This window comes from Populus trichocarpa, chromosome 12 (genome assembly GCF_000002775.5).
Source record: "Populus trichocarpa isolate Nisqually-1 chromosome 12, P.trichocarpa_v4.1, whole genome shotgun sequence".
NCBI classification, from domain to species: Eukaryota; Viridiplantae; Streptophyta; class Magnoliopsida; order Malpighiales; family Salicaceae; genus Populus; species Populus trichocarpa.
The window spans coordinates 8,500,171-8,519,047 of NC_037296.2; the positions used below are offsets into that span (position 1 = coordinate 8,500,171).

The 18,877-nt window shown below is 34.4% G+C and overlaps 1 protein-coding gene across 4 annotated transcripts; it reads right to left on the bottom strand.

The window, feature by feature from the left end:
• Positions 1 to 1,718: 1,718 nt before the first annotated feature.
• Positions 1,719 to 11,051, bottom strand: LOC7484732 (diacylglycerol kinase 1). 4 transcript variants are annotated; one of them, XM_024582447.2, is made up of 9 exons: positions 10,869 to 11,048; positions 10,478 to 10,585; positions 9,171 to 10,389; positions 6,786 to 7,152; positions 6,182 to 6,258; positions 5,167 to 5,286; positions 4,490 to 4,654; positions 3,560 to 3,697; positions 1,719 to 2,183 (listed from the first exon to the last, which is right to left on the bottom strand). In XM_024582447.2, exons 3-9 carry the CDS (start codon positions 10,329 to 10,331, stop codon positions 2,034 to 2,036), a joined length of 2,178 nt encoding a protein of 725 aa, XP_024438215.1. In that variant the 5' UTR covers positions 10,332 to 10,389; positions 10,478 to 10,585; positions 10,869 to 11,048; the 3' UTR covers positions 1,719 to 2,033. The 4 variants fall into 4 exon arrangements, 3 of the variants coding, with proteins under 3 accessions (XP_024438215.1, XP_002318591.1, XP_024438216.1); XM_002318555.4 differs by having other exon boundaries at positions 10,864 to 11,048; XM_024582448.2 differs by having other exon boundaries at positions 10,807 to 11,048.
• Between the last annotated feature and the right edge of the window lie 7,826 nt (positions 11,052 to 18,877).

The following is an 18,877-nucleotide window of genomic DNA, read 5'->3' on the forward strand; positions in this document are numbered from 1 at the left end:
TCATGAAAATTAATGACGATTTGGCTATTGAGGTAAAACCAGTGAAAATAGTGGATAAAAGTGAGAATGAATTACAAAACAAAAAGATGCTCTTAATAATAGTATTATGGTGAAGCTTCCAAATTGAAGAAGAAACTTGGGAAAGAGAGTCGGAGATGAGGAGAAAATATCTAAAATTGTTTTTTAACAAAAGAATGTTTTTAAATTTTGAGAATGAAATTTTTATAAGGAAGGGAGAATCTAAATCCTGGATAAAATTTATATTAAAGACAACAGAGGATATTATGTAAAATAAGGATTGATGACATTGTTGCGAAAAATAAAATAAAAATAAGAGAAATATATGTAGAATAAGGAAACGACCCTTAGAATTTCATGGGATTATAGATAGGAATTATGTATGAATGAAACAAGAAATTTTAGATTTTAGCGTAAGTCCTATATGTACCAGTTTTATGATATAGAGCATAACTGTTAATTCGATTATTAGATTGAGTTGATATTTTAAATAGAACCTTCTGACAAGTCGTTCTACCTAGGATTAATATTTTATGGCAAATAGAGTTTGAAAAGACCTTACAATAATATTATCCATTGAATTGGAATAAGGATGAATCGTAAAACTTTGAATAAAAATTCACAATGTTGGTAAAATAAAACAATATATGAACCAGGTAAAGTAAATATGTATACTATATGGATGATATTAAACTTGAGAAGTGGAGGTAAAAAGGTTATACCGGAATTTAAAAAAAAAAAGTTGGAAAATACCTGAAAATAAATAAAAAAACTAAAAAGCAAATAAAAACCAGATGAAAAAAAGGAAACAAGGAAAGAAACATAGTGGCAGAACCTTTCTAGTCATGACTAAACGAATATTGAATATGGTATCGCATGCTCACTAACCTTACGATGATAAACTCCAAAAAATCCATGTGAGAACATACTGAAGGCGTTGGAAACGAAGAAAATTCTTTGCTAAGCCAAGCCACGTTACTTCCAATGCACACTCCAGGACAATCTCATACCCGATTAAAAGCCAAAACACCATAACCAAATCTCTCAAAGGATGGGAGAAGCTTTAAAGGAAATAAAGTTGCCGGATTCCAGGGACATCCTAGTGGAGGAGCCACCAATCATCCCGCCGACCCACGTCCACTTACAAACCTTAAAACCAATTTTCAGAGTAAGCCCCCATGGCAGTGGCAGCACCCTCTACGACTCGTATGAGCTCAGAGCAGTGACCAACCAGCTAAACCAGGCCATGCAAGGCTATAATGGCGCGCCGAATCTGTTGTCGTTTCTGAAATCCCCATTCTATAGTCAGCGCTTAGATAGAACTTACAGACAAAATTCAAAATCACCAAAGGGAATTACGTATCCAAAGTTAGCCCATGTATCCTTTGACAGAAAGGCCAGCACTACCGGTACAAAGTCAGCCAGCGGGAGTCTTGTGAGCAGGCTATGGCAGAAGGTTAGAAAAGAGCTGTCAAGAACAAAGCAGACTAGCAAGGGTTAATCACATTGTTCAAGGATTTACCTTGATTATTGGGATTTACCTGCTATGCAGATCCTCAAATCATTTACCATCACGCTATACCAGTTCATTTTACACAAGCTGTAGCATGAAATTCATGAATATGAATGTTTCTTTTCATCATATAGAATTTTGTGATGAGTGCTTTCTGGCATATCTTTCCAATCGAAAAAGATTCATATTAGAAGGAAACAAGTTGATTCAACTTGAAACTGAAATGTATAAAAACAATGGATGCTGATCCAGTCTTTCTTAGGCATATCTTTATATTTTCTATGAAGAAAAATATAAAAACTCCCCCTTTCTATTGATTTTTCCCATGGGGCATCATACACTATCTATCAACTTTAAACTAAGTTCATTTACAGACTTGCTTCAGCTAGAAGCGGTAGTTCAACAACAAACATATGGCATATTTGAAGATATAGAACACTTGGAACCTTAACCAAGGCGGCAACTAAACCACGATGGATGCAAGTAAATAGAGATGCATCCCTTATGACAGCCTAAGTGCCATTTCTTGCAGAAGAGCCCGCTTCTGGGACGCATTAATCACATGGTTTGTTTCTGCATTCTCAAGCACATCCGTTATTATGGCAGCTGCATGACCAAGAGGTTCCTCAGCCGCTCTCTTCAACATGAAAGCCTGTCAAACAAGAGGAATCATATAAATAACCAACCAATCATGACCAGGAAACAATTAGGTTCTTGATACGGTCATGTTCACAAAATGCACACAAATCTTTTGCAGCAATTTAAATCATTCCATAGAAGGCCAAACTAGTCAAATATAGAAAATTTGTAATCACTTATTCTGTTCCAGCTTATTCTACACCACAAAGAAAGTACAGAAATATATAATCAATTAAGTTGAGATGCTTTAAGAAATTGTCTGCTTCAAAAATGTGGCAGCGCGAACATCCAAGGAGTTGAATGGCAAACAAACTGCCCAGGGCACAATGGCTACTGAAGCATTCACATAAACAGGAGAATATAAATCAAACTAAACACTAACAACTGAGCTTTAAAACTTCATCAAATAAAAAAAAATGCTGGTTTGGAACTCTAAAATAATGTTTTCCAGCTAAACAGTGGACACAATTATATGATGAGATTCTTTGTCCATGAACAGGTGATACCAAAAAAAATGCTGGTTTGGAACTCTAAAATAATGTTTTCCAGCTAAACAGTGGACACAATTATATGATGAGATTCTTTGTCCATGAACAGGTGATTACCAAAACGAGCATGAAACAGGTAGAGATTCTCTGTAAAAATGCTAATCGATGAGATTTTCAGAAAAAAATGGTTCAAGTTGGATCACCAATCTTCTAACTTGATATAATTATATGATGCACCACGATAACTTGTGTGCAGTTTGGTTGCTCAAATTCATCTGAAACAGGCAGCTCAGCATTTGAAAATTTCTGTCTCTTTTACTTCCTTCACATATGAAATATCTAGTTACCCAATTAATTAAGGTTGTTGGTACTTGGTATGACTTTTGCAAATTGATTTAAGTTGTTTTTAAACTTTTGACTTGCAGAAAAGTCATAAGTATGCTTGGTTGGAAATGACATTTAACTTGAATCAAAGTTCGAACAAAATTGGGTCAAAATTTTGCTTTAATCAAAAGTTACAATTTTTAACTTTTAACTTGTGGATTATACTTCTAACTTTGAGTCATTTTAATTCATTTTTTCTTGATTTATAAAAAACAACTTTTGGATTATGACTTAAAAGTTAAAAGTCACAACTCTAAATTTGTGATATTTTATCCCAAAACAAATGTTAACCATTATTGTTATATTGCTGAGATTTGGTGTAGAACAGATATCATACAGATCAAGACAATATACATACATTCCATCATCATCACGTTGCTGAGAACTGTGTCTGCAATGCATCAAGACATTATTTATAGACAATGATTAGAGGAGTTTTCTTATTATGAAGTTCTGTATTATGTTGCCATATATCTCCATTATTAAGCGAGAGGAGTGGGGAGGAGGGAGAGAGGACCTGTCCATGATGAGATACATGTAAGGTACATGGCTGCTGAAACCAAGGTTCCCCGTCAATTTGTACAGGCAATGCTGCAAGGAGGAGTATCTTAATTGACTGTCCCTGTGCAAGCCTTCGAGCACGAGAAAGCCCCACCTGTCCCACACAAAATAGATTTCAGCGTTGGACTTCAAAGTATAAAGATACAAATTAAGAGGGTATATCCCAAGTTGAACTAAAAGTCATGTTCTCTATAGAGATGTCAAGAATATTGAATCTGTTTGGGAGACCAAAATGTCAAAAAAGGTAAATAAGGCACCTGATCTGCCTCTGGCTACAATATCACAAAAGCAGATGTTATTGATGGATTTAAATCAAATGCGTGATCTTCAATATGAGTTTTTTTTTTCTTTTTGATCATGCACTTCAATATGTTCTCAATAATAAGTATTATTCTTATGCTCTGGCGTGCATCAAGTTGTCGATAAAAACAAGCAAATGCTACAATTCTTGAAACTAACTCTGGAAACTTCCAATTACAGATGAGCATTCATACATGTATGGGAACACACAAAGTGAAGGGGTAAATTTACACTAGTAAAAATGTTTACATGGATTGACAACTTTTTCTGTAATCTGTTTTTTTATAAACCACGAATTGGTATTTCTATTCACATGGACAATTTCAAGTGAATTGACTGTTTATATGCTGTTCATCCATGCTAACTCCAAAAATATTGAGTTTTCAATTTAAAATAATTATGAATGGAGCAATAACAATATAGAAAAAAAAATTAAATGTCTTGACTTGCAATTTGATATGAATGGTCTATTTTAATAAAGTATTAAACAAAGTCAAGATGTACATGAGTAAATTGATCCCTCCTCTGCAATACACACAGATGCATGTATGCTCAAACATAGTATTTTACTATTTTCAATGCACACCTGAAGCTTTCCAAGGTGCCACGTCCCGGATATGCTCACAACCTCTAGCATCTTATCATGCATAGACTGTGGATCAAAGTTATCATAAGTTTCGTCCTCATTTTGCCATAGGTCTACACCACCCATATAGCTTCCAATGTTTGCAACAAGTACACCCTCCGCGTCCTGCAATGTTGTTGAACAAAATCATATAGTTCCTAGAAGCCAAAGTGAATAAACTGTCACCTTCAGTTACCATAAAGGAGATTCCAGACATTCTTTCATTGTTATACTATACTACTTAAAAATGAATCATAAAGACCAACCCCGGGTTTGGTTGAGCAGCAATAGAAAGTTTATAAAAAAAAAATTCACTGATAAATTGGATCTAGACCAACACAAATATGAGAAGCTAAACAATATTCAGGCAATGAAGCATGGAAAAAAGTCATGCAATGTTGCCTTTTTATCATGCTATTCTACAACGAAAAATTTTATTTGTCCATAATTAGCAAAACCAACAGATGGATATGAGTAAAGGTTCATGTGCTGTAAATATAATTCATGTTATTCTATTGTGCAACAATCATGCAACTTATAATTTTTTACAGCACAGGAAATCACAGTACATTCAACAGGGCCAGAAAAAGTCCAAAGCATTTCTATTATCCAGATTGTAAAATGAGGGAGATATTCACCTCAGGGACCTCTATATCAACACCATCCACTTCCACTCTCACTTGCCATGGGAAGTCAGCAAATGTTCTATCCATTATACTCTTAGCTCCCTCTCTTGCATACAGAACTTTGTTCATGAACTGCAGTTACATCATAACATTTTCAGCCAATAAAGCTTGAAAACCAGTTACCAAGCTAAATATGATCACTAAGACAAAGAATGCAAGCAACATTATTCAACACAAAAACCTCCTGAGTTACTAATTTATGTTCGCACCTCCAATATGATCAATAAGACAAAGAAAACAAGCAACATTATCACTAAGATCACTTTTTGTTCTTTTTTTCAAAGCTGTATCATCTATATTCCATACAATCTCTGCTTCATCCATCTAGTTATGTTGGGTTTATTCTACTCATTGCTATTATTCTGCAAGTCTTAATTAGTTGAATTAAGGTAGAATGGATGGTTACAACATGGTGACTTTTATCCACCATTATCATTTGCCAATGCAAGTAAAGGTGATTCAAAAATCCAAATTCCAAAGGGCTCCAATAGAGTACGTACGTATATATGGTTAGTAAGAAAGCTTCCATAACAGGTCTGGAGAATACATGTTCAATGTACACAGAATGCACAAACCCTATAGCTAGCTAATTTTTGAGTTCTCGTGAAATAGGGAATTTACTGCTCTGTCTTTAAATTAACTAATAGCAGAGGAAAATAATTTATTGCTTTCCTGTCTCATATTTTATAAAGAATCCTGGGCCAATTTAACTAACAGCTAAAATTTTCTTGAGCAAGAAGGTCCACAATCATAATTAGTAATGATGGTATTTAATTTGACATCTAATATACTCTATTAAATAGGAAACTCAAACCTTAACCTTGAGTTTGAAGGCAGTATGTCTGGTTAGCTGTGTTTGTAAAGCTCTTCTTAATTTGCCCTAACATCCTTGATTTGATGACAGTGATATCGTATTAACTAGCTCTATAAAGCAGTTCATATTCATCCTAACCAAAGTTGCCATTACCTGGTTATAAAACTTCTCAGGATTCTCCTCTCGTAGATTGTGAATTTCCAAAGCAACCTTTGCATCACACCCAACTCCTGAAAACAATTGTTTCACAATAAGAAAATGCAGTCCACAATACCATTTGTGACAGAAAAATCATCCACTTTGCTGTCATGGAACCTGAAGAACAATGCATTAAGCATTCATATCTAATTGCATAATACATTAGTTCTCCATCCAAAGCATGTCTCATTGAACAGACCTTTCTGAAAAACTATATGGGAAAATGCCTAAGGGTTGATCTTTACAGTTCAGGCACTAGGAACTAACAAGAATGCTTGGATAAGAAATGTCTGGTCTTATACATTCATCAGTTGACCCGGTAAACTCAGCTAACGCCAACCATATAATGCTTGAATAGCATAAATTTGAAGACCAGAGCTAGATTTAAGGTGAGATCTTGAGATTCAATATGGTTTAGTCCAATTGTATGATCTGTTCTACAAATCCAAACGACCTATAAATGTGACAGCCATTCATAAATGAAAGATTTTATTTGGCAAACATTTGTTTCTATCAGATTATTTAGATAGGTAATTTCATAACATATGCTTTGAAGTACCTAAATAGTTGTTCATATATTTTGGTGGTTGAAGTTGCTTTCTCTGATTTTTTACAATTGTTACTTTCCACCGATCAAGGATGGTCACTGCAGCATGCTCTATGTGGTGTAACAATGTGCAAAGGCCTCCTTGTCTCTCCACTGAGCCCAAACCACCTCCCCAGGATAGTACTCTAGCCAGATCATTTCCAGTTCCAGCTGGAAGAATAGCTACTGGTGGAGGAGAAACAAAATTTTGCTTCTCTATGGTACTCAGAACCCAGCAAACAGTACCATCCCCTCCACATACAAGAATTCTGAAGTGAGGCACCTTTTTGAATAAATAAAGGCCAATCTCTGGTCCATGTGTTGAGCTCAATTCAAATACCTGCGCGAAATATCATCCCCAACAACCCTCATGAGCATCATATTGGAAAGTATGCTACAACAAGAAAATAAAAAAGTTGCCCAACGGTAAAAGTTGATTGACCATCAGCTGTTAATAAATTGAATGCAGAACATGTGCTTATGCAAAGCCACAGACAGTTCAGAAGCTTCTTTGCATTAAATGCCATTGAGTCATGGGCGAAATTTAGTGATAGATGATAAATACAATCACTTGGTTATTCGGAAGTAACAAGATGTCTATTCCAAGAAAGTTGCAATTTCCATTATTATCAAAACCAAGCACCAGATGGAAATTATTTACTGTTTCGCAAGTGAAGAAGGGAACAGACTTGACATCAATAACCAGATACTGATATTAATTTCAAATATCTAAACATCCAAGACATATCAATAAAAGTCTAAAAAAAAAGGGGGGGGGGGGGGGGGAGATCACTTTAAAGGGCTTCCAACACCTCAAAAGAACATGTTACTGATGCATACAAAAAAAAAGGAAGCAAAATTTGTCTTTCTGTAAATAAGGTTATGTATGTAATTTTAAATTTGCTGGAAAATCGGGAAAAGTTGTCTAGGTCTAGGCTTTATTTCTATTTAGTATTTTAATTTATTAGTCAGTTGATAGGTTTTCCTATTCTGAATAGGATTATGGTGGAGGTTTAGGAATCCAAGTCCTTTTTGGATGTGGACTGCTAAAACTCAATAAATAAGCATGTAGTCTTTCAATATTTTCATTAAAGTTTATGAATAAAATTCCAACAATTTGCTTTTGATTGTGCGACTCAATCTCCATTAGGTGTGACTCCTAAGAGCCTAGGAATGAAGCTTAGGCTTTCTCAGTCCTCTAGGAGTGACTCCTAGAAAAAGTTTCTACAATATCCAACAAGAAACCCCCATCAATCTAAACCTTAAAACACTCATCAATATTCCCTAAACAACTTCTCACACATAACTAATCAACCCTACAACAATTACCCATCAAAGATTCAGCCTAAAATCTTTTAAAACAATGTTCACAGCACTGAACAGCTCCTGAAACTCATATCCAGAACAACCCCCAAAATTGTCCTGCATCAGTTGCCACAAAAATACTTGGGATGCTATACTTCTACTGAGGAAATGGGAATGGGAAAATAAGAGGATTTGGTTATTAACAGAAAAATCTGGAGGTGCTAAAGTAGAGTCTGAAACCGAGGATTTTCATATGAAGTGCATAGCATTTTTGGTTCCATTAAAATCTTGAAAACTCCCAGAAAGAACCCCATATGCATTTTTTCTAAAGAACATTTGTGCAATTCATTGTTTTACAAAACTTAGTGAAGAAAACTGAAACAAGTACCATTAGAAGATACATTTTTTTAGGTTTGGATTCAACTGTGTTTTAATAACCATGCAAACACCAGAAACTGACTTAGAGATATCTGACCTAGACAGCACTCAAAGAAGCTTTTTTATATGGTAACAAAATCTAAAATTATATGCTGTCTTAACATCCCCTAGTCAAAACACAAAATTGTTTATATTATTCTTATAAGAATATTTCTTCGCTGCCATCTTTGATCTGATACTATAATTGTAACATAGATGGGTAATTCCTCTATTTCATATGAGAAAATTGTGCATAATGTAATCCTAATATTATATTTGATATGCCATTTTATGGATTAGCATGTACACAATTTCTTTGATAAAAGAAAGAAAGAGATTAGAATGAAGATAGAAGATTTCATGATAAAACATAAATAAAACCATAACAAACAGCATCTAATCCATCTGAAAATCACTGGTGTCGAAATCCCTTTGACTTGAAAATATATCATCATCACACAACTTTTCGCTGAAGCCATCACCATATGTTTGAAAAACATTAAAAGCTTATTACAGTTTAATTACTTCACATATACAGGGCCCTTGTTGAAGGACACAAATAAAGCAATTCAATGAATAGAGTACAAAGAAAAATGGTGATAATTTAAAGATTATGCATTGCAGAAGAATTCGCACCTGAACAGGATTCAGAAGAAAGTTCAGGCGTTGCCTGAGAGAATCTCCACGCTGAGCACCACTTTTCTTGTTGATGAAAACTAACAAGGGCCTTGCATCAGGAGGCAAGTCTGTTATTTCATACCTCTGTTTCATACTTAATATCTGGGATTCATCCTTCTGATTAATCGACCCACTTCTTCTAAAGCTAGTTTTTAACTCTAACTTATCTATGCCACCATCATGGCGAGGGCTCCCCACATCCAAGCTACCATTACAGCCTTCATCGAGAGCATGAGAACCATTTAATGCAGGATGGGTATCAGCTGTGCTTTCTGTAGACATGTCACAAGTACTACCACTATTACCTGTATCAACAGTCGATTCATTAACATGTTTGTACTTCTTACTCTGACTTCTAATGCTTGCACGCACTGAAGATGCAATCTCATTTGCTCCATGTGTGATTGAACTCAAAAATCCACCTGATGTATTCAATTCCTTAACATATAGAGGTGATAAAATCAGCCTTCTGAATGGGCCTAAATCACAAATATCACCAGTTTCATTAGACATGCTACTGTGACAATCAACATGAACAAGTCGTTGACACCACAAGCAACACCATATCGGAGATCCACCAAGAAAAGACCCACTACACGGCTCTTCACAGTAACTACAAAAGGAAGTTTCATCAGGTTGATCTGTTATCTCTGTCCATCGAACAGCCCACTGGTGCATCATATGCTCATATCCAACCATGGATACACCCTTGCAATCCTTGTGTGCGCTTGAAGAACAATGAAGGTGAGCTGCTGCACCACAAATGCTACAATGGCGAACAAAACTGTCTGACGACACCATAGGGCCAAGCGTTTGAGAAGGAGACAGGGAGTTTAAGCAAACACAGCAAGTTAAGTTCTTCCCTCGAGAAACAGATTCAAGAACCCAAGTATGGGGAGCTAGAGGAACCTTGTGCCTTGCTTTAGGGTTTTTCTTTGACCTTGCTATGGCTTTCATCCAACTTAGATTAATGTTCCTTCTCCATTGGAAAGCGGTGTAAGCAATAGTCGAGATACCAACTAAAGCAGCAAGAAAGCAAGAAATAATAAAGAGATGAGACTCAGTTGGGTTCTTGTTATTCCAACTAGGAAACCAAATTTCAATGTCTGTATCATCCATTCTCCAACACCCTTCCTTTCTTTCACATTCTATAACCTCTACGACAAACAGGAGAGACCTACAAATCATATAACAACATATCAACCAAAAAGAGTTTGAGCATCAATAAGAAAACTAAGACAAATTTACCAAAACTTTAAACCCACCACCAGATGCTGTAATCAACGAAAAATCAGAGTACAATATGGCACTACTGTTTCTCCAATAAAGATATCTTCCAAATGTATGCTGCTACAGAACAGATTGCACCACACCTGGTTCAGAAAAAAAAAATATGAATAAATAAGAATTAAAGTACTATATAAATATATCATTCTTTCACTTTTGTAAATTTAAACAATAATACTATTAGTAAACAACGGTTGCTACCACAACTGATTCTCACACAAAATAATAAGAACAACAACAATAATTAGAAAATCCATCATCTTGTTATATTGAACTAACCAAATTTAGATACTGAGATAAAACGCACCATTAACACAACAATTCTTGAAACTAATTTTAAGAGAAAAAAGAGAGAAAACCGAACTTAACAGTGAAGAGATACGGATCGAGACGATCAAAGCAAACCCTAGGGTTTTATTTGATCTGGTGAGAGATGAACTGGAATCCAATTTTTTAATTTTGCAGCCTACAGAGAAGCATAGCTGTCGGTATAATATTATTATTGGTATTCGAAATCGTTAAACAAAAAAAGTGTGCGCTCGTGTTTACAAGTTTGGTTGTGCTGGTGGGTTTTTATTTTATTTTTTATGATTAAGGATATTTTTGCATTTACATGTGTATTAATGAAGATTAAGTTTTTTTTAATAATCTAATTTAATTATAAATTGTAGTGTTTGATTGCTTTCGGGATAAAAGATACTAAGAGTAAAGATATATATAAAGAATTGTGTTTGGTATTGAAATATAAGATGGATATGTTTAGTTGACAATGAATAAAATAAAATAAAATAAAATATATAAAAAATTATTTTACTTTAAATGTGTATTATTATAAAATTAATCTATTTTAAAAAATAAATTATTTTTTTACTTTAGTTTATATTTAGTGTTGAAATTAATAATAATATATAATTCTGGTTATAAAATCCGAATTAGCTCGACGGGTTCATTTAGGACCCCAACTGGTCCGGGTTTAAAAAAATAGAAAAAAATTAATATGGCTTAACCCGATCAAAAACCCGTGTTGATTTTGGACAAATGGTAAAACCCGATAAAAAATTCATTTATTAAAAAAAAACAAATGGTTAAAACATCGACATTTTGATATTCTTTTTAAAAAAAAAAGTTATTTAGGTTAACCCGAGTTAACTTTCTTGATCTATGATCCGAGTCTTGTCCATGACTGACCTCTAGGTCAAGTTTAAAGTTATGATAATAATTATATTTATCATTACATGTTTTAGTTTTAGTTGATCAATTTTGAAATTAAGAGTTTTTTACGAAAATTTCTAAAAAAAAATCTCATTTCAAAAATACAAAAATGTATTTTTATTCAGTGTGCATTCACCCAGAGGCTCTCAAAAGATAAAAAATTATATTTTGCTTAAAATATATATATAAACATATGGTATGATTTAACATTTTTATACACACAAAAATTCAAAAAATATCTTTACATGTATTTTTGGATTAATAACCAGTTTATTGAATCTATAAGAATTTGGCCAATATTTCAATAACCCCTAAAAATTTTAATTCATGAGAATTAATGATCAACATTCTAGTATAAATGTTGGACCAACAAGTAAGCTTACATTTAAATATCAAAAATTGACTTGAAAATTCCTAAATTTTAGGTATTTATCAATTTTAATTAGGATTATTTTTCACCACAATATATGAGTTGTGAAAAAACCCTTTCACCTTTAAGGATAGGTGAACCCTGTCAGGACACTAACATGATTCTTTCCACAATAATTTATTTAGGCATACGAGTCCATAATGAATTTGAAAAGCTAGATTTATTCATGAGAATAAATCTTTAGTCCAAGCCATAGACAAATCATTGTTTAGAAAATCATCAACACCTTTAAGTCATATATAGATTATAAAATGTAGCTTACCTCGCAACATCACTTGCTCACATGCGACAGAAGAGCGACTCCACTAAGGATTTTTAGTTTTTGATAGTTTTGGACCATGCTTTGTGTGTTTTATGCGGTTTATTTGATTTGATGTGTTTAAATTGGCTTATTTCTTTTTTATTTATTTATGCGTTAGCATGTTTTATCCTGTTCATTCATGTATCTTGGATATGGATGATGCTTTCATGCATCACTAGTTTATTTGTGATACATCGCTTTGGAATGCATACACATTGAAGCTTCAAGTTAGGTGAAAACATCCGACTCTTTATTGAGTGCTTGGACTGATAGTAATTGGTACACATACCATTCTACTACCTACTGAGCCCTCATATTACCTTCACGAGAGTAATCATTGGAACAACAAGAGACCATTTTGAGACTAAATAATACCTACCTCAATGTCTCACATAAAAGGACATAAAACCTGCCTATAAGATGTATGTTCCACAAATAAACATTGTTGCATTAAAACATGCTTAACTCTAAAAAGCATCTTAAACTGCAAGACTTGGGGCTAATAACTTGGTCACTCTTAAAGAGATGACCTCTGTTGAATACAAGTTGGATTTTGAATCTCTTTGACAGAGTATGGTTTATCGACCGCATTCCCTCAAAATCTATACAAAGTCTACTTCCACCAAAGACGTGACAAAGTACTAACTAATTGGCCGAATTGATCAAAGTTCTAGATCTCCATAAGATATTGAAAAAAGTTCTACTAGCCTAAAGTAAAAGATGATCAAAGCGATATTAGAAAAGAAGAAGATTGAATCTAGATTTGTTGAAGAAAATGGGAGAATACTTGGTTTAGGAATCTTCTATAACCATAACCAGTCTCTTACCCTAGAATTTCATATAAGCCCAGTCCACCTGAGTCTCCTAGTGACCCTGAACTAAATAACTAGTGACACTAGACCAAATAACTAGGTGACTACTTCTTGATCTCGATGCCACAAGTGACCATTTGAATAAAAATGCTTTTACTTTTTTCAATCTAAGTTGTTTTGCAAGTTGATAGAAGCAAGATGCAAGCTATAGATAGTGTTTGGATATGCTGGTGCGGCTGCGGCTGAAATTAAAAAGCAGTTTACACATGTTTGGTTAACACCAACCACAGTTTTTTTTATGTGGGTCCCAGTCCAAACTAAGTTTGAACTGCAGTTTGTGAAAAGCAATTACGCATTGCTTTTCATGCATTTTCTCCTCTTTCTCACCACCGACACTTTCTCATTACTTTCCCAACTGTCCTAATTACTTTCCCAACGGTCACCCTTACAAAATTGTTCACAGAACGGTTGTAGATCAATGTTACCATTGATCTAACTCCTATTTTCTACCTTCCCCAGACTGTTCCTTCATGCGTTTTATCCTCTCTCTCACCACCGACACTTTCCCATTACACGGTCAATTACTTCCCAATGGTCCTCTACCCTCCCAAATTTTTTCTGTTACTGTTGCAGATCAATGTTACCATTAATCTAACTCCCATTTTCTACCTTCCCCAGACTGTTTCCCTCTCTCGTCTCTTGCTACAACAACCCCGTTTCTATTTTTAAAAAAAACCACCAACGTATAGGACGACACCAGTTCGAGAGCAAGCTTCTTCCCCTATGTCCCTTCTTCTTTCCAAACGAAGATCGAAAACCCAAACCTTCACCGATCTGTCCCTCCATTATTACCATTGCAGAAAATCCCAACAGATTCGTGTTGGGAAAAGTCCACGAGCGAGAGACCCTTAAGTACCTGTCTTATCTTCGTCAATTTTGTTTAAAATTTAGCTCAAAATCTCATTTCTGTTCTGGGTCTCCATTGTTTATGTTTGCAGAACAAAGCTGCATAACCGTGCTAGTTTGGACACCTAAAAGAGAGAGACTGAGGTAAGTTCCTGCCTTATCTCCATCTTTATTTTTTTTAGATGAAAAATTGCATGTCTGTGCTGCTGCATGATCGATTTACTGTGTGTTCTGCAATTGTTGAATTGAGCTATAAATTTCATTGTTTTGCTGCTTGTCTTCTGTTTATTATGCCTTCGTCAATTGTTTTGAATTTAGCAAATTTCATTGCTTTTCTGTACTGCTTTTCATGACTCGTACTGTGTGTTCTTCAATAATTTTTACTTGAGCTAAAACCTGCATTTCTGTGCTGCTTCATAGTCTGTGTACTGTGCGTAATTAATGTTGTTCTTCGTTGAAATTTGGTTTGGTTTTTGATGTTTACTAGCTAATAGTGCTGCTGCTTGATTAAATTTGTTTACTGGAAACAATGTGATGCTTACAAATTTCATTATGTGTTGTTCTTCATGGTCTGATATGTTCATTGTGCACATTGATATTGTTTCTGCTTGATCAACCGTAAAGTTCTTTACTGTGCGTGTGTTTATAATAAATCCTAAGGAGTGACATGTTAGCATGTCGTGTAAGATTACTTTGATTTCTACTTTTGACGTAAATCAGAACTTCGATTTTGCATTTGTGTGTTTGAATGCTGCGAAAGAAAGTTGTGTTACTTTGAATGTAGAAATAAATTCTTGGCTTTTTGTTTTTTTCTCCTCTGTTTTCTTAGCATCCAAACAACATGATGACAATGATGTTTTGCTTGATAATTCAAATAATATCATTGCTGAAATTGAGTTTTCTGAACAGTTGAAAATTAATGGGTTTCAATTAGTTTTCATTACAAATTACAAGTCCTTCTGGTTTACTTGGAAGTAACGGGAACATTCTCATTCAAATTAAATGCATGGTCAATGTTTGTTGGTAACCACACAGCTTTTGTAAATGCAAAACATTGATTGTTTTTGTATTGGTTGAGTCCACGATTATATATGTGCCACAATGTAATTGATATCATTGATTGATTTTAAACTTTTGTTAAATGTGTTAAAAGATATCATGGAAGGTCTTGAATCTTTCGATAAGGCTGCTTGGATAAAGGAAATGTTGCATATATTTTGTGATATATGCATTAAGGCAATTGATATGGGAATGAGACCTAATACTCATTTCGATAAAATGGGGTGGAAATTTCTTATAACATCATTCAAAGAACAAACCAGCCATGCATTCACTAAAACACAATTGCAAAACAAATGGGATGGATGTAAAAAGGATTAGAGGATATGGAATAAGCTGGTTTCTGAAACTGGTGTTGGCTGGAATAGTGAATTAGGCACAATTTCAGCTAGCGATGAGTGGTGGAAACAAAAAATTTAGGTAAATTCCTCGTCATCCTAACAATTTCTTTTATTGTTGTCAAATTCCAACACCAAATTTCTTTACTGTTGATCCTTCAATACTTGATTTTATTTATATGCAGGAAATTAGAGGAGCCAAAAAATTCAGACATGTCAGTGTTGAACCGTCTTTGAAGAATAAATTTGACAGAATGTATTCCAATATTGTCGCAACTGGAGAGTTTGCATGGGCTCCTTCATCAGGAGTACCTGCTGCAGTGATGTCGATCCTGGTACAAGTAGTGCCAACATTGATCGTGCTGGTTTGGAAGAAGAAAGCGGTGATTTGGAGGAAAATGTGATTCCAGATTTCCAGACTGATATGACTCAAATGGTTGGAGGGATAAATATGTCTAGCAGCAGCAATATAAAAAGCGGCGGCAAAAGAAAAGAACAAGATCCTTATGAGGTGCGAGGTAGGAAGAAGAAAACATCTATAATTGGTGTTAAGCTGCTGTCAAGGTGCAATCAATTACTTGAGAGTATGTTGACCAAGAGTGATTCCATGTCTGTTAACATGGATTGCGAAGGTTGTAGTATTCGCGAGGTGATGGCTGGGCTGCACTCAATTCCTAGAGTTTCAATTGAAGATGAGTTCCACGACTTTGCTACGAAGTATCTGAGTTTAAGAAGGAAAAGAGAAATGTGGGCTAGTATGGGTGATAAGCAGCAGAAGTTGAGATGGTTGCAAGTTGCAACGAATGTATGCACGCACTAAACGTGCTTAGCTGACATGGTATTATTTCATTTTCTTAACTATTAATAAGTTAATTATGTTCACTTACTTACTGTATTTATACATGTTTATTTTATTGTTGCAGAATAATTGGATGCCGGTTTTAAAAAAGAGTAGTTTCTAATTGCCGAAGTTTATCCGAGTCATTGTATTATTCCACATTTCGTGTTAAGACATATGGGCATTTCTATTTGCGGTAATTTGTTTACTGTTGTATTTATATTAAACTGCTTTTCGAGAGTTAATATACTTGTATGAGAATATTGCTGGTTTTTAATGTTATATTTTATCTACGAATTAAAATTGTAACTTCGGTTTTTATTAATGTTAAATGGTTGACCCTTGGATGGAATTGGTTGTTAATTTACCTTCACTGTGTTATTCCTTGAAGGTCTTGAATCTTGAGTGTTGTTGTTAAAATGCTTGTTTTATTGTAATATACGACGAGCAGCTACTGTGTGCTTGTGAGGTGTGAATATTGGTTTGTTTTCTTTTCTGCCGTGAGGATTGATGAGAGCTGCTGCCTTATTTGTCCAACTATATTCATTGCTGTATAATGCTTGTTTTATTGTAATATATCATGTGCAACTATTGTGTGCTTGTGAGGTGTGAATATTGGTTTGTTTTCTTTACTGCCGTGAGGATTGATGGGAGTTGCTGCCTTGTTTGTCCAGCTGTATTCATTGCTATTAAAATGCTTGTTTCAGCTACTGTGTGCATGTGAGGTATGAATATTGTTTTGGCTAGAAAATAAAACCACATAAGCCAATTTTAGTTGTGAATGAATATCTGTCGTGACATGTAAATGGATGGCAAATTGCTGCCCCGAGGGTGAGCCAGTGGATGAAATATATGTATGTGCTACTCTAACTGCTGTTTTAGCTGCTAGATTTGTCACCGATTCAATTGGAATACATGCTCTCTTTGGTGCAATTGTTGTTGGAGTTCTTATCCCAAAATTGTGTTTATTTTGTGAGGTGTGAATTGTAGTTCAGTTACTATTGTTTTGCCTTAGATGAATTCGGTACATGTTGCAGTTCATTTACAAGAGTTTCACAATTTGTGAATTGCTGAAACTGTCATGGTCTGTCATAGTGAAAAGTAAAGAAAAAAAAATGGGCCAAGGAATCTTGAATAATAGAATGAGAACAATACAAATGAAAGAATACATGTCAGAATGTTGTCCATGTATGAGCTGTAAAATTAACATTATATGTTACTTTTATAGTCTATACATGTGATAATGTACTTATGTTGAAAGCTGAATAACTTGTAAAAGAGACGTAAACAACATTGATTTTTTTCTATATAAAGAGGAATGTTTGTATAATAACTTTCAATGAACTATTTTTCTTCATAACAAACCTCAACTGCATTTTATACAAGCAAGTGGAACACTCTGTTTTTGTTGGCTTTACAGGTATGGAAAAAATTATGTCGCACCAATTTTCGGTATATGTTCTTTTTTATTGAATGATATTTAATTATTTAAATATTTTTATTAACAACATATAATTTTTTTTTGTTTACATGTAATTGAAGTTATGGATGATTCATGGTTTAATGACATATTTAATGGGGATTTCAATGGCAATTATGATAATGTAATGAACCGCATTGTAGACCACATTAATTATCCTAGTTGTGAAGGTAGTGGTGCCTCAATTGCTGGTGCCAGAGATGACGGTGATGGAAACGACGCTGACGACAATAATGATGATGATGATGATGATGACGGTGACAATGACAGTGATGATGACGATGAATTTATTTTAAGGAGACAATTTGATATGAAAAAATCAATTATATGCACAGCTGGAGCTATAAACATGTATTATATTAATTATATGTATAAAGAACCATGTATGGTTTCGTACAACACATGCATGCGTTGGTTGAATGAGGTTTTAAGAAGTCATTGGAAATAAAGTGTTAACATGTTCAGGATGGACGCAACCACTTTGTTGAGTCTGTGCACTGAATTAGAAACGCATTATAGCTTAAAACCGTCAAGAAGAATAAGCGTTATTGAAAAGGTGGCAATGTTTCTATTTACAATAGCAGTTGGGGTGTCAAATAGACAAGTGCAGGAAAGATTTCAGCATTCAGGTGAAACTGTTAGTAGATGTTTTAAAGAAGTGCTTAAATCATTATGTTTGTTTGCCGTGGAAGTTATAAAACCAGTAGATCCACAATTTACGAGCACACCAAGAGAAATTGCTATGAATCCAAGATTTATGCCACATTTCAAGGTAAGATGAATTTTTGTTTAATTAAGTTTAATTAAGTTGTTTAAATGAGTATGAAATATGTTATAAATGTTTATGAGTACTTAATGTTTTTGTGGCTTGTAGAATTGTGTCGGTGCAATTGATGGCACACATGTTCGTGCCTGCATATCATCTGAAAATCAAATTCCATTTATTGGAAGAAAAGGTGTACCAACACAAAATGTCATGGCCGCTTGTAGTTTCGACATGCA